Source organism: Heterocephalus glaber, unplaced genomic scaffold, assembly GCF_053883595.1.
Source record: "Heterocephalus glaber isolate CG9 unplaced genomic scaffold, H.glaber_assembly_v1.0 deba00001442, whole genome shotgun sequence".
In the NCBI taxonomy this organism is placed as follows: domain Eukaryota; kingdom Metazoa; phylum Chordata; class Mammalia; order Rodentia; family Bathyergidae; genus Heterocephalus; species Heterocephalus glaber.
Window position 1 is genome coordinate 35,635,627 of NW_028258296.1, and position 14,377 is coordinate 35,650,003.

General features: G+C 43.0%; 1 protein-coding gene across 3 annotated transcripts in view; it reads left to right on the forward strand.

The window, feature by feature from the left end:
- The first annotated feature begins 234 nt into the window (after nt 1-234).
- Cdc14a (cell division cycle 14A) overlaps nt 235-14,377 on the forward strand; it is a 207,385-nt gene continuing 193,242 nt past the window's right edge. The window contains exon 1 of one of the 3 annotated variants that reach the window (XM_087213192.1): nt 235-932. In XM_087213192.1, coding sequence (XP_087069318.1) covers nt 614-932 — 319 coding nt within the window. In that variant the 5' untranslated portion in view covers nt 235-613. The remainder of the gene's footprint in view (nt 933-14,377) is intronic. The other 2 variants (XM_087213194.1, XM_087213193.1) reach the window with 2 other exon arrangements.

Consider the following 14,377-nt stretch of genomic DNA (forward strand, 5'->3'; position numbering starts at 1 on the left):
GGGAGGGGGTGGTATAGCAGTCCAGAAGTCTCCTCCTGGGTGCTGGGAGTGGCTCACTTTCTGTCCAAAAACAGTTTTTCAACTGATTTCATTCAATTAATTATTAGGGAATACCCACTCTCTATAAGTAGACTGATGCCTGTATAAAAATTGACCATGATCTTATCCATACAACAAATTCTTTAAAATTTTCAAAAATTATTACCAAATAGAATATATTCACTGAATGAATTTGAGTTAGAAGTCAATAACAAGAAGATACTTTTAAAGTTCTATAAATTTGGAAATTAATCCATAGTTTAAATAAAAAATTCATAACAGAAATGAGAAAATTTCTTAGAACTTAATGATTGTAGAAGTAAACACTTGTAGGAGACAACCAGAATACTACTTAAGAGGCATAGAAACACACTTGATCAGGTGGCTTGTGGGTGGCATGGGACATAGTGGCCAATGACCTGTAGAGCAGCATGCCCATTTTATTGAGACTACTATAAGACATACTTCTCCTATGACTCTCCATCTGTGAGCAAGACCCTGCAGTGGTGGGAAATACAAAGAGAATGTGAAAGACTACTGTCAGAAATGGCTGGAAGAGTAGGTTCAGATCCTGATGGATGAAACAACTCCATCTCAATCAGGAAATATACTTCCTACTCCATTTTCTGCTTCTCTTCCTGCAGGGACAATGATCCCACCTACCCCCTGTCTCCCAGGTTCTCTTTGCCTTGATATGATGTCAGATTCCCATATGAAGGTCCTTCCCATGATGCCAGTGATGGGTCCTCCTCTTCCTGAGATGGGGCCAGTGGCACCTGCTCCTGGAATGAAGCAGCCACGGGAGATCACATGCCAATGGTGTCTGCACCCCAGTGATGAGACCTCCAGCCCACCCTCAGTGCCCACTGAGCTGGTAGTGACTGATGAGACAGGTAGGGATGGAGGGGGTCTTTTTTTAAAATATATTTTTACTTTTAATTGACAAATAGTAATTGTTCATATTTATGGAGTACACTGTGGAATTTCAATGCATGTATACAGGGTATAGTGAGCAGATCAGGATAATTGGCATATCTAGAGGGGAGGCTGCTTTATATCAGTTTTATATTACTTGTTCTACATCATCAAAAGATCTTGGTGCTGTGACTGTGGGTGTTTTCTAATAGCATAAGGAAGGCTCTCTTCCTTTTTTATGACAAAGAGGTAGGGGGGACATGTACAGTTGTCATTTGTGTTGTGAAATGTGAAAATAAAACTGTCAATTCTTTTAGTTAGAAAAAATGCTTGATCACATTTTAATTTTGAAATACAAATGAAAATTCCAATGAATTTCCAATGAGATACCATGAATCCATGAATCTCCAATGAGATACCATGTCACAGTGTTTGGCAAATACTCTAAACCCTGAAGATTTTAACAAGGATGTGGAGTAACAGGAAATGTTCATATTCTGCTGTTGGCAGAAGTGCAAATTAGTCGATTTTTCTGGAATAGAAGTTTATATTACTCAGCAGATTTGTTGATGTACATGTCTTGCAACCTAGATTTCCTCTGCTTGATATATAACCTTTGGATTCTTGTATAGATGCATCAGGGTACAAACAAGATTGTTTATTTGACAGTTATTAGAAATAGCTGCCAGGCATAGTATTGCACTTCTATAATTCCAACACTCTGGGAGGCTAAGGCGAGAGAATTGAAAGTTCCAGCCCAGCCTGGGGAACTTAGTTGTTCATTGAGACTCTGTCTCAAAAGAAAGAAAGAAAAAGGGCTGGGGATGTGGCTCAGGGTTGAAGTCCTGGGCTCAGGTCTCAGTACAACACCTGCCCCCAGTTGCAGGGCGGGGGGGGGGGGGAGGGAGGGAGGGAGAGAGAGAGAGAGTACCTATAAGATTACTCTGGTAGCTGTGTAGAAAGGGTGGATTATAGAGTTAGGGAGGTAAGTGAAGACATTGGTACAATATTGATGATGGAAAAGAGTGGTAATGGTTTCCAGGCTTTGAAGTTGAATTTGAGACTTTTGAATTAACTGGATGCAGTAGGTTGAAGGAGGGAAAATCTTAAGGGTTATTTGATTTTCTAGTTTGTAAGACTGTACATTTTTATAAATTAATAGAAAAGTTTTGGAAAGCTAAGTAGAAGCTAGCAACAGTGCTAACTTCAGTGAACTGAATAGTCCTCTGGGTAGAAAAGAGGGAATATACTTTCTACTATCTCTTTAGAATTCTAGATCATGTTGATGTATTATCTGTTCAAAAAATGAAAAAAGTAAAGAATATATGTTTATATTTAGTTTATGTATGGCTGTTCTGATGAGGGAAAATTTCTTTGGTGGCAAGAAAATTGTAGCAATGACTCCATCTATGTTTTGGGATTTGATGTTGAATTAGGCTAAATAGCAAATCTTTCACATTTATAGTAGGCAAGGATGGATGGGTGGGTTGATTGCCTTCTGGCCAGGAACTAATCCTTACTGAAGTAAAGCACAACAGCTGGGTTGCCCCTGCAGAGGGTTGAGTGGACAGTCACCAAGATTGCCACGACTAAAATAGTGTGCAAAGAATGATAAAATACTCTCTGCTGATCCTTGTGACTGCAGGAGCCCCGTTTCAAAACTCAAGAGAGCTGGGCCCTATGGCACTTGCTTGTAATTCCAGCACTTGGGCAGTCTGAGGCAGGAGGACTGGAAGTTCGAGCCTACTTTGGGCAATCTGGTGACTTAGTGAGACTCTGTATCAAAATAAATATATAAAAAAGGCCTGGGGAAGAAGTGGCTCAGTGTGGAGGCCTGGGTTCAATGCCTAGTACTACAATAAAAATACAAATACAAATAAAGTAAGGGTGATTTTTGACACTATCTTTCTTGCCTTTCTTGTCAATATCTTCTCCTGTATATAATCCTGCGCATGTTAGCTGCTACTCAGTAAACTGCAAAGGGAGAAAGCCTTAAATATTAATCCTCCAGAGGGGTTCTATGTTTTTCTTAGAAATTCTCACTATCAAAATATCCTCAACACTTCCCCTCAGAAAACTCCACAAAATTGTCTTTTGAACTTCCTAATGCTTAATGTTCTTTAAAAAACTATCTCTTGTTTTACAATATCATTTATATAATAAACATTTTGATATTGTTTTATTTAATTTATATTCATGAATTGCCTCATTTCTTTCTTTCTTTTTTTTTTTTTTTTTTTTTGAGACAAGGTCTCATTCTGTAGTTCAAGCTGGCCTTGAACTCACTATGTAACCCAGACTGGCCTCAAACTCATGGCAATCCTCCTGACTCAGCCTTCTGAGTGCTGGGATTTCAGGCATGTACCACCATGCCTGGCTTGCTTCATTTTATGAAGTATTTGAGGTGACTTACAATAAACACAGGCCATAAAATAGTAAGCTATAAATGAGGAATTAAAAATCAGGCCCAGAGAAATAAAAACTAGAGTAGAAAGTCATGCCCAAGACTAAAAGGAGAACTCAAATGAACCACTAGAATTGAATTTCAACTTTTGGTCTAGGAGTCTTGATGAAAGTGAAAAGGACACATGATATATTACTAGTTATTCTCTCCCTGCCTCTGCCACTCTCCCCAAAGCCATCTACTTTCTTAGAGGAAGTACATAGCTTTTCCTAATACATGGCCTTGGAAGAAATTTCTCATGTGAGGCTATAAGCTTTTATTATCACCACTAATTCTACCCACGTTTGCATAAAGGCACAAAGAAAGTAAGTTGTAATTAAATCAGAGTTGGGCAAAAGGTTAACTTGTGCACTGGGTATGAGGGAAACAGTGACTGTGTCTGACATGACTTAGAGAGCTTTATGTTTGTTTACCAATTTATATCTCAGCAGCAAATAACTAGGGACTTAAGAGTCCTCATTTGTATGCTTTGGAAATACTGCAATCCCCTGTTACAGTTACATCATTTTTTGGTTCATAAGGAAATAATGAAAGTGATGTTCACTTGGTTATTCTGTTTGATGAACTTTGTGACACATGTTATTTCATAGGATATTTAAATTATTCTCTACATAATTAAATAGCTTCATTTAATGGGCCACTGGAAAGCTTTTGTTCAGCATGTTTATCATTGTCTGGGACAAAGGGAGAGTATTTAGGTTAAAACTAATGGACAAAAAACTAGCAGGATTAGTTCAAGAAGTGGATGACAGGATGTAGTCTCACACCATCTTGAGCGTATCATAAGTTATCTGACACAGACGTATATCTGTCTGACTGTGGGGTTTTTTGGGACCACTTCCTGTCCTGAGACTCTGGCCAGATCTTTGGTTCTCTTTTCTGAGGTGAACTGTGTTGGGCTCCTGCTCCATGCTCTGTAGCTGTATGAAAGGGTGCTCGTGTCTTGCCCTTCTACATGGGCCTCCCTCAGCTGGGCTGGCTTGCCATGTTTCCCCGTGGAGGCATGTGGGGGTGGCATCAGTCTTTAGCTCGTTTGTATGTAGACTGGGGTTGAAGAGAAAGGAGCCCTAAATAAATACTGCTCACAGTTGTCTCGCAACATGAAACCTCAGAGGTGTACTTGTTCATTCATTCTATGCCTAGTACTGAGAATGGGGAGGAAAATGGGACACCGTCTTCACAGAGTTGAATTGATGACGAGGGAAGAAGTGATTTTTGATGCATGACTTATCATTTAGTTACACGGTGGACATAGTTGACTGGACAATTAGGCAAGAGTGATTTGGCAAAGATGATGGGTCCTTAACAGCAGCTATTAGTCTTACAGTGGTTCTCAAACTGGATTTTGCTGTTCCCCTCCTCCCGCCATGAGACCCTACAGTAATGTTTAAAGACATTTTTGGGTGTCACAACTGTGAAGGTGCTACATAGTGGTTAGAAGTCAGAGTTACTGCTAAACATCCTACAGTGAACAGGAGAGTCCCCCATAATGAAGAATTATTGGGTCCAAAGTGTCAACAGAATCAAGACTGAGAGTCTCTGGCTGTATATGTCAATCCAGCTGAAAGAGCAGCTATCAAGGCAGTTTCCTTTAGCCTAGTGGTTAACAATAATAATAATAATACTGACATCAATTGAGTGTTTACTATGTGGTGGGCATTATGGTAATACTGTTAGTGATTATCTCATCTAATCATCAAATACCTAGAGCATGCGTGTTATTTTTAGCTCTATTTTAAGATGGAGAAACAAGTCTGATGGGGTTAAGGCACTTGTGCAAGTGTTAGGGGTGTAGCTTGGTGGTAGAGCACTTGTCTAATTTGTGTGAGGCCTTGGGTTTGATCCCCAGTGCTGCCAAAGAAACAAGCAAAAATTCTGCCCAAGATCTCATTGCTAACAAGTGACAGTGCAGGGATTCCTGCTGAACCCAGGAGTCTGACTCTCTCTCTTTACCACCACAAGCAGCATCTTGAGCTCAGCCACCAGGCCTCGCTGCAGTTTGTTCCTTTACTCATTAGAAGTTGCTTTAGTGTGTTGTGCCCAGATTGCGAAGTCCCAAAGACCACCAGGAAGCCGTTCCCGATGCAAGCACACGAGGGTCGTTTATTCAAGCTCGAGCAGGGGCTCTCAACTGTCACTGACGCAGCGGATCAGAATTGAGAGCCCCGAATTTCAAATTGGCGGGGTTTTTATAGAGGTTACAGCAAGGTTTGGAGATTTTCCATTTAGCAGTTACATGATTGGTTAGCATTTAGCAAGCATGAAGTGTACGTTTCTGATTGGCTAGGTTCATGGGGTGGGGGGGTTGAGGGGCGGTTACATGTAGGTTTTATGAGGGAAATGAGGGGCAAAGGTTGGTGGTCGACTGTCACTTACTGATGGTCAGCAGACACACTGACTATTAGTCACGACCATTACGTACTGACAGTCAGCACATCTACAGATTATTCTATGGATAGGGGGCCTGGAACGTTCATTTCCTGGGCAAACAGATGGCTGAGTAATTAACTTAGGAACTTTGGTTTGTTACAGATTGTATCTTCTGTCCCAGAGCAAACATATTTTAACCATTAATTTGTGAGAGGCTAGGGGAATAGTGGATTTTAGCAAAATGGAGTCGCTTTGGTCTCACAAGTGACCTTCTGTAGGTTACAGGCCTCTGATGGAAGCCTAAGAGAAAAGACAGGTTGATACAAAACTGCATAATTCAACCTAAATTTGGGAAAGGAACATTTTACATTTTAAAACATCAATATTTAGTTTATATGATTAATTAATGGTTCTCCCACATGATTGTGCAGCTGGCATATTAATCTGAACCAATTAAGCAGAACCAGTCAAAACTGTTAGTCATATCTAATTCAGCTATCGCTGTGTGGACACAGAGGAAGCCACAGTACCTTAAATAGCCCAGCCAGCTAAGAGGCACTAATGGACTCAGCTTTCGTTATTTTATTCATTATTGTTTTGGCTTTACTTTTCATTATCTCACACTTCTGCTTTACTAAGAGCTCCTGGGACATTACTGATAGAAGATTTTAGGATCAGACTGTACTTTTGAGTAACTTTTGATGATTCTGAAAGCAAAGCAGCAGTTCCCTGTCACCATGCCTTTACCTGCATTCTGAGGCCTGAATGCTCCCAGGCTGCAATTTGATCTAGTTCCTTCGCCCCATAATCTAACTGATAGAAGGTAATCAAACACCGTCTCTGCCCATGTGATAGCCCGGAATTCTTCAGTCTTCTCACCTGAGTACAACAGGCTTGTGCCACCCAGAAGAATGAAAAGGTAACTCAGAATATGTGGGACCCTTATAGCCCAGGAGGATATCCTTATGAAGAGGAGGAAGTATGGGCCCCACAAATCGCAGGTCAGTGTGACTGTTGTTTTGGTCCCATTATATACCTGAAATGTGTGCCTGCAGGGCTGACAGTGAGTGGAAACACCTTTAACAACTGTGGGTTAAATGTCAAGGGTGTTGACTTTCTTTCTTTTTTGATTGTTATCATCTAGAGGGGAGATGGATGGGTCAAGACATTTTGGGGGTAAGCACCTTTGTTATTAAGACTAGCTTATTACCTTTTTATCATATCATTCAGTACATCTCACAGCCACTGTTTCATTCATGACTTCTCTGAATTCCTGGAGTGGCAGAATGGCTGCCTGAGGGGTGTGTGTGTGTGTGTGTGTGTGTGTGTGTGTGTATGTGTATGTGTCTGTGTTTCTCTTGCCCTTTACAGAGAAGCCAGGCGTGGTGGTGCATGCCTGTAATCTCAGCACTCTGGGAGGCTGCAGCAGGAGGATCATGAGTTCAAGCCCAGACTGGACAATTTAGTGAGACTCTGTCTCAAAAAAAAAAAAAATCTGGAGGCATAGCTCAGTGAGAAGGCTCTGAGTTCATTCCCCAGCGACACCCCCACCCCTCCAAAGTTACGGAGAGGATAAATATCTCAAAAATTCAAAGCTGATTAGTGTAGGTCAGTAGTGTAGCTGCATGCTCTAAAATCTTCAGAAAGACTTGAGGAGAGTCTGCTGTTGTTCATCCTGCTTCCACAAATGTCATTCCATACTGCCTGCAGACCCTTCTTGAAGTGCTTCTTGTCCAATTGCATGAAAATATGGTGAAAATAGCAACTATTATCTATGTGTGGTGAGTCAGGCACAGAGCTGCTTCCTTAAATGTACCTGCTTCGTCTGCGTAACAGCTCTTGCATTTGTCCCCATGTTACAGAAGAGACAAGTGTAGTTTACATTCAGTGGGGCAACTTGGTCACACAGTGTTAAAAAAGCAGCTACCTGGGTCTGAATGCAATTGGCTGATACTAAGCTACCTGTGCTTCCCACTGTCCTAATGGGGAATTGTCCTTGGACTCAGGGTTTAGCTGAAAAGTGTGTAGACCATAGAGGCAATGGGATATGAAATGCGAGAAGAAAGTGGTAGTAAGAGTGGAACTTTCTTCCGGGAGACTGATTATCAGTTGGTTTCTAATATTTCTTGGTGAAGTCCTGTTGATACAGAAAAGTCTTAGGTAACTTAATAGATTGAATATTAAGGTAGTTGTAGAAGCAAAATAAGTAATGTGTTCTTTTAAGATTTGCTTTTCCCATAACTCCTTGTTTAAGGTGAGAATTATCTGACTCTAACCCGTAACTTCATTAACCTAACAAAGTTACCATGCCAGGGTGAATTTACAATGTATATGGCCTATCTTGTGTCTGTGACTCATAAATAGGAACTGGAATTGTATTTACACATCAAAGACCACTTGGGATGAGATAATGACTAAAAAGGATATGAAAAGGGAAACACTGAACAAAGGGCCTCAGAAACGAACCAGACCTGTTTCTGGCACTCCTGCCTGCTCCCGAGAAGAAATTTTATTATTTTATCCAAATTCTGTGTGTCTGTGTATTTCTTTCCAAGATTTCTGCAACACTGTTTTTGTATTTCACAGCTGTTCTGAAAGTGATGCATTGCTCTAGAAAAACAATGTCACTTTCCAAAACTGGATTTCAACCTGCCAAAGATTAAAACTAGACCCATACCTATCACCATGCATTAAACTAAGATCGAAGTGGATTGAAGATATAGATATTAAGACAGAAACACTAAACTTGCTGGAAGATAAGTTAGGTAGAACTCTTGAAGACATTGGCATAGGAAAATACTTCATGAACAAAACCTCAGCAGCACGGGAACTAGCAGAAAGAATCAGCAACTGGGATCTCATCATATTAAAAAGCTTCTGCATTGCAAAAGAAACCACCAACAGAGCTAACAGACAACCTACAATATGGGAAAAAATTTTTAGCAGCTGTACCCTAGACAAAGGACTACTATCTAGAATATATAAAGAATTGAAAAAAATCAGACCCCCCAAATTCAAAGACCCAATTCAAAAATGGGGATCTGAAATGAACAGATATTTCTCAGACAAATAAAAGAAGCAAACAAATATATTAAAAAATGTTCAACATCACTGGTCATTCGAGAGATGCAGATGAAAACAACCCTGAGATTCCACCTCACCCCAGAAAGAATGGCTGCTATCAAGAAATCAACCAATAACAAATGCTGGCGGGGGGTGGGGTGGGTGGAGAGAAAGGAACCCTTCTCCGTTGCTGGTGGGAGTGCAGACTGGTGCAACCACTGTGGAAATCAGTATGGAGATACCTCAAAGAACTAGGACTAGAGGTCCCATTTGACCCAGCTATTCCCCTGCTGGGTATCTTCCCAAAAGAATTAAAAGAATCATACCACAGTGATATATGTGCACCCATGTTCATAGCGGCACAGTTTGTAATAGCTAAAGCTTGGAAACAGCCCAAGTGCCCATCAACTGGAAACTGGATAAAGAAAATGTGGTTTTTTTTATAAAATAGAGTACTACTCAGCCATAAAGAATGAGAAACTAGAGTCATTTATAGCTAAATGGATGCATATTGAGGCTGTACTCTTAAGTGAAATAAATATGACACACGTGTAAATACCGAATAGTTTCTCTAGTGTGAGAAACTGATAGTGTAAACAAGGGTTAAAATGATTAAAATGAATAATTGATAATTTGAAATAGGAAAAAAGGTCCAAAGATGAAGGAGTGAAGGGAGGGGAAGGGGAAAGGAAAAGAGGGAAAAGGAAAAACTATGAGAAGAAAAAAATGGAAATGAAATCTATGTAAATAGGGAAGGGCGGAGGGGGTGAAGGGCGCACAGGTAATGGGGAAAAAAATAAGAACCAAGATACATCATGTACAGGTACAAACACCCAATGATAAATGTAAAGGAAGTGTATACCTAAAATGAATCAATAAAATGTACCAATTAAAAAAAAAACAATGTCCCTTTCCAGATGGATAATACAATGTTTTGTGAGTTTTATTTTTAATGGCACACACTTGAGGACATTTTCTAGTGTTACAAATCTCAGGCTTACTTCTCTCCTGGCCTTTTCCCATTAAGAGGCAAATAGGAGCCAGACACAGTGGCACACACCTATAATCTGGGAGGCTGAGGCAGGAAGACTGCACATTCGATTTCAAACTGACAACTTGGTGAATTAGTAAGACCCTGTTTCAAAATAAAAAATAGGAAGGGGTGGGGATGTAGCTTAGTGCAAAGGCCATGGATTCAATACCCAGTACCAGAAAAAAAGAAAAAAGAGAAGAAAAGAAGGCAAATGCAGGCTTAAATCTACTATACTAATTATTTAATTAGTTATAAGTTATTTAACTAATTAGATTATTAAATTTAGAGTGCCAGATATGTTGGTTATAATTCCTGTCCAAAATTCTGTAATTTTTAGAAGGGCATCTCACAATACTTGACCTTTGCAGTCTTCACACTGCATAAGCCTATAGGGAAAATAAATACGGCCTACTTTTTTTCTTGAAAATCTGGTTTCATTGTGGGATTTTCAAATGTGCATATGACACACTTTGATATGTTGCCCGCTTTTGGCTCAGCTATTCTATCTGCAGAATATTTTACCTCTAAAGAAGGTTGTAGACTTGGTGATTAGATTGCCCAATATCTGTCATGCGTCATAGTGCCTAGTATTTAGTAAGCATTCAACTCAGTGACAAGGCTGGGTACTTTATACCACGTGATGTCATTTATCCTTCTAACCCAATATGTAGACATAGTAATATCTCCATTTTATAGATGATAAAACTCAGGTTTAGAGAGGTTTGGAAACTTGCTCAAATTACACCGTTAGTGACAGAGCCTAAACTCAAACAAAAGTCTGACTCCAAAGTCATATTTTCAATTTGCCTCAATGGTGTCGGAACTTCAGACTAATAGGGTAAAAGGTATGAGCACATTTTCCTCTGTGAAAAATCTGCATGCACTGTTTTTCACCCTTATTGGGTAATAGCTTTACAAAACACTGTTAGCCTTATTTGCTACAGATGGAGTCTCAACCGGGAGGTGCAGGTTTGTGTTTCAGCACCCCTCACACCTCTGCTTGGTATTACAAATGCTCCATTACATTTCTAGGGGATTTCTGTTTGTTTTTTTCTGTAGTTTTTTTGAGACAAGGTCTCACTGTGTAGTCTGGGCTGCCCTTGAAGTTGCTGTGTAGCATAGGCTGGCCTTGAAATCACCATTCTCCTGCTGCAGCCTCCAGAGTGCTGGGATTACAAATGTGCACCACCACTGTGCTTGGCTAAATTTCAAGTTTTAAATCCCAGAACTCCCTTCCTTCCTTGTGTCCTTTGTTCCAGCCAGGCCGGGTTACTCACCATTCCTCAGACATGTCTTACTTTCTTATGTAATAAATCAATTAAGGATTTCATATATGCAAGGCACTGTAAATTTGGGGACATTAGAAGAACATACATGGTGTGGGCACTATACTCGGCATCATGCACTGGGGTGCCCTTATTACAGATCATGGTATGATGAACACTACCAAAGAGAGGAACAGATAAAATTCTGGAGAGCACAAGAAAGGAAGTGACTAAATGTGACAAAGGTAGCATATAAGCTCTTTGGCTAAGAGAGTTTTGGCATTAGTGGTGGTAGAGAGGGCATTCCAGACTTCCCAAAGCTGTGGCATCATGGAAGGCACTGAGCTGGTAAGGCACTGAGCTTGATGCCTGATGTTTCCACTACTTGAAAAAAACTTTCTCCAAATATCTGCATAGCGCTCACTCTTTTGTTTCCTTCAGTTCTTTGTTGCAATAGCACTTTATTAGTTGTTTCTTTCACTGCCCTACATCAACTAGCATCCCTTTGTCTTGTGTCCTGGAACTCAGCTTTGCTCTTATCATATCCTATCACACCTATTTATTTACTGTTCTTCCTACCTCCTTACCCCCCCCCCCGCCCCGAAATGTAATGGGAGATACTGTGTGTGGGGGTGTGGGGTGTGGGTGTGTGTGTGTGTGTGTGTGTGTGTGTGTGTTCGTTTTATATACTGCTATATATCCAGCATCAAGAACAATGCTTGGTACAAAGATGCTCAACAAGTATTTGTGCAAATAATGAATTAGCTAAAAATTTGAATTTCCAGCCTCTTTAGCCACTTAGAATAATCTTTTATCTTACAGTATTTTCATTCCTTCCTTCTCCTTCTCTTCCCTCCTTTTTTTCGAGATGGGGGTCTTGCCCAGGTTGGCCTCCAACTTGCAGTCCTCCTGGCTCAGTCCCCATAGTGTATACCCTTGTGCGTGGCTTTTCTTATATTAAAGGCTGTATGCAAAAGAATCACCAGGAGTGCTTGTTTTAAAATGTGGATTGCCGACACTGACCCTCAGATAATACTGTGCAGATAATTCTCAGATAGCATGTTTAAAACAGTGAAGTCTGAGTCCATTGGAACTCTAGTAGAGACAATAAAATTCAAATGGGCTGGATGGGCGAGGATAGGAGGGGGCGGGACCGAGGGTGGCGCAGCCGCAGCGCTGGTGGAGGAGCACGCGGCCAAGATCCTGGAGGGAGGGAAAGGAGGGAGAGGGAGGCAGGCAGGCTGGCGGGCGCGGAGGTCGAGGACTAAAGCAGCAGAGGCAGGCGAGAATCCGGCCGCCGCTCTGCGCTGTTGCTGCGCGGGCTTCTGGAGGGGCGACCGCTCAGCCGGCTGAGGGGAAGCGGCACCGGCGGCGCTGGCACTGTTGCCTGGGGGCGGGGGACCGGAGCGCCGAGTCGCTGCGGAGCGTCCTCCCCGCCGCGCTCTCCGCACCGCTCTCCAGCCGGGTGGGCTCCTCCCGGGTCTCCCTCGCCTCCGGGGCCCCGCTCCCCGCCCCCCGTGGTATGTCTTGATCCCGAGAGCGGCGGGTTTCATGGGGCTCCTTAGGATTATGATGCCGCCCAAGTTGCAGCTGCTGGCGGTGGTGGCTTTCGCGGTGGCGATGCTCTTGCTGCTGAACCAGGTTCAGAAGCTGGAGGAGTCCCTGTCCAGGCTGGGAGAAAGTTTTGAACTACAAGAACTAGAAGTTCTGAATTGGAAGATAGAAATTTGGGAGTCACAGCGAAAAGTTATCAGCTGATGTCAGAAAGTGAATGAGTTCAGAAAGGTAATGCCTCTAACTTTAAACAATTGTAAGAATCCAAAGAATTTACGTACATTTGACTGTCTACCATTATTCCTGGCCTATGGTAAAGCCTGAGCAAAAACTGGCCTTAGGAAAGTAAATTGAGGTCGGCGTCCGGGTCCCCATCCCTGTCCCAGCCTGCTCTCCCGAGTCCGCAGCGGCTGTGCGTGACCGGATCTCCTACGCCTTCAGGCCGTCCACGACAACCAGATCCTCATCGTCATTGGCGAGACCGGGTCCGGGAAGACCACGCAGATCACCCAGTACCTGGCTGAGGCTGGCTACACATCCTGGGGCAAGATCGGCTGCATCCAACCCTGGCGCGTGGCCTCCATGTCCGTGGCCAAGCAGGTGTCCGAGGAGTTCGGCTGCTGCCTGGGGCAGGAGGTGGGCTACACCATCCGTTTCTAGGACTGTACCAGCCCCCAGACCATCATCAAGTACATGATGGATGGCATGCTGCTGCGCGAGTGCCTGATCGACCCCGACCTGACACAGTATGCCATCATCATGCTGGACGAGGTGCACGAACGGACGATCCACACCGACGTGCTCTTCGGGCTGCTGAAGAAGGTGACATCCTGGTCTTCCTGACCAGGCAGGAAGAGATCGACACGGCCTGCGAGATCCTGTATGAGAGGATGAAGTCGCTGGGCCCCGATGTCCCCGAGCTGATCATCCTGCCCATGTACTCTGCCCTGCCCAGCGAGATGCAGACCCGCATCTTCGACTCGGCCCCGCCGGGCATCTGGAAGGTCGTGATTGTCACCAACATCATGGAGACCTTGCTGACCATTGATGGCATCTACTACGTGGCGGACCCCGGCTTCGTGAAGCAGAAGGTCTACAACTCCAAGACGGGCATCGACCAGCTGGTGGTGACGCCTATCTCCCAGGGCCGATGGCATTGGCTATGAAGAGGAAGGTGGCCCAGAAGCTTGCTGCTCAGAAGGCTTTGACAGGCGCCTTCCCAAAAGTGTGCATCATGGCTCTGGGGTGGAACTCAGGACCTTGTGCTTGTGAGGCAGGTACAGCACAAGTGAGCTACATGGCCAGCCTTGCAGTGCGTTCTCTGAAGCTTTGCTCATTGTATCCCAGGGCGTTGTGGTTCTTGGAGAATAAAAATTGCCCCTGCCTTCTGAGCTGAAGTATCTACTGGTCCCATGGTCTCCGTCCCGGGTTCGAACTCCCTTTGAAACTGTGAAGTCATCACAGTGGGGATGTCTATGAAGCCCGAATCTGATGGAGAGGAGTGAGTTCTGAAACATGGAACCCTTACTGAGTTCAGAGCAAATGGCAACACTGTGGAAGAAATCGCCTTCAGATGTGCTCTCCTGCCTCCACCCCACCTGATCTTGATTTTGCTTGGAAGTAGTGCAGCCAAGGGGAGGAAGACTCACTCTGGGTTTCAGGTGGAGGGGGAAG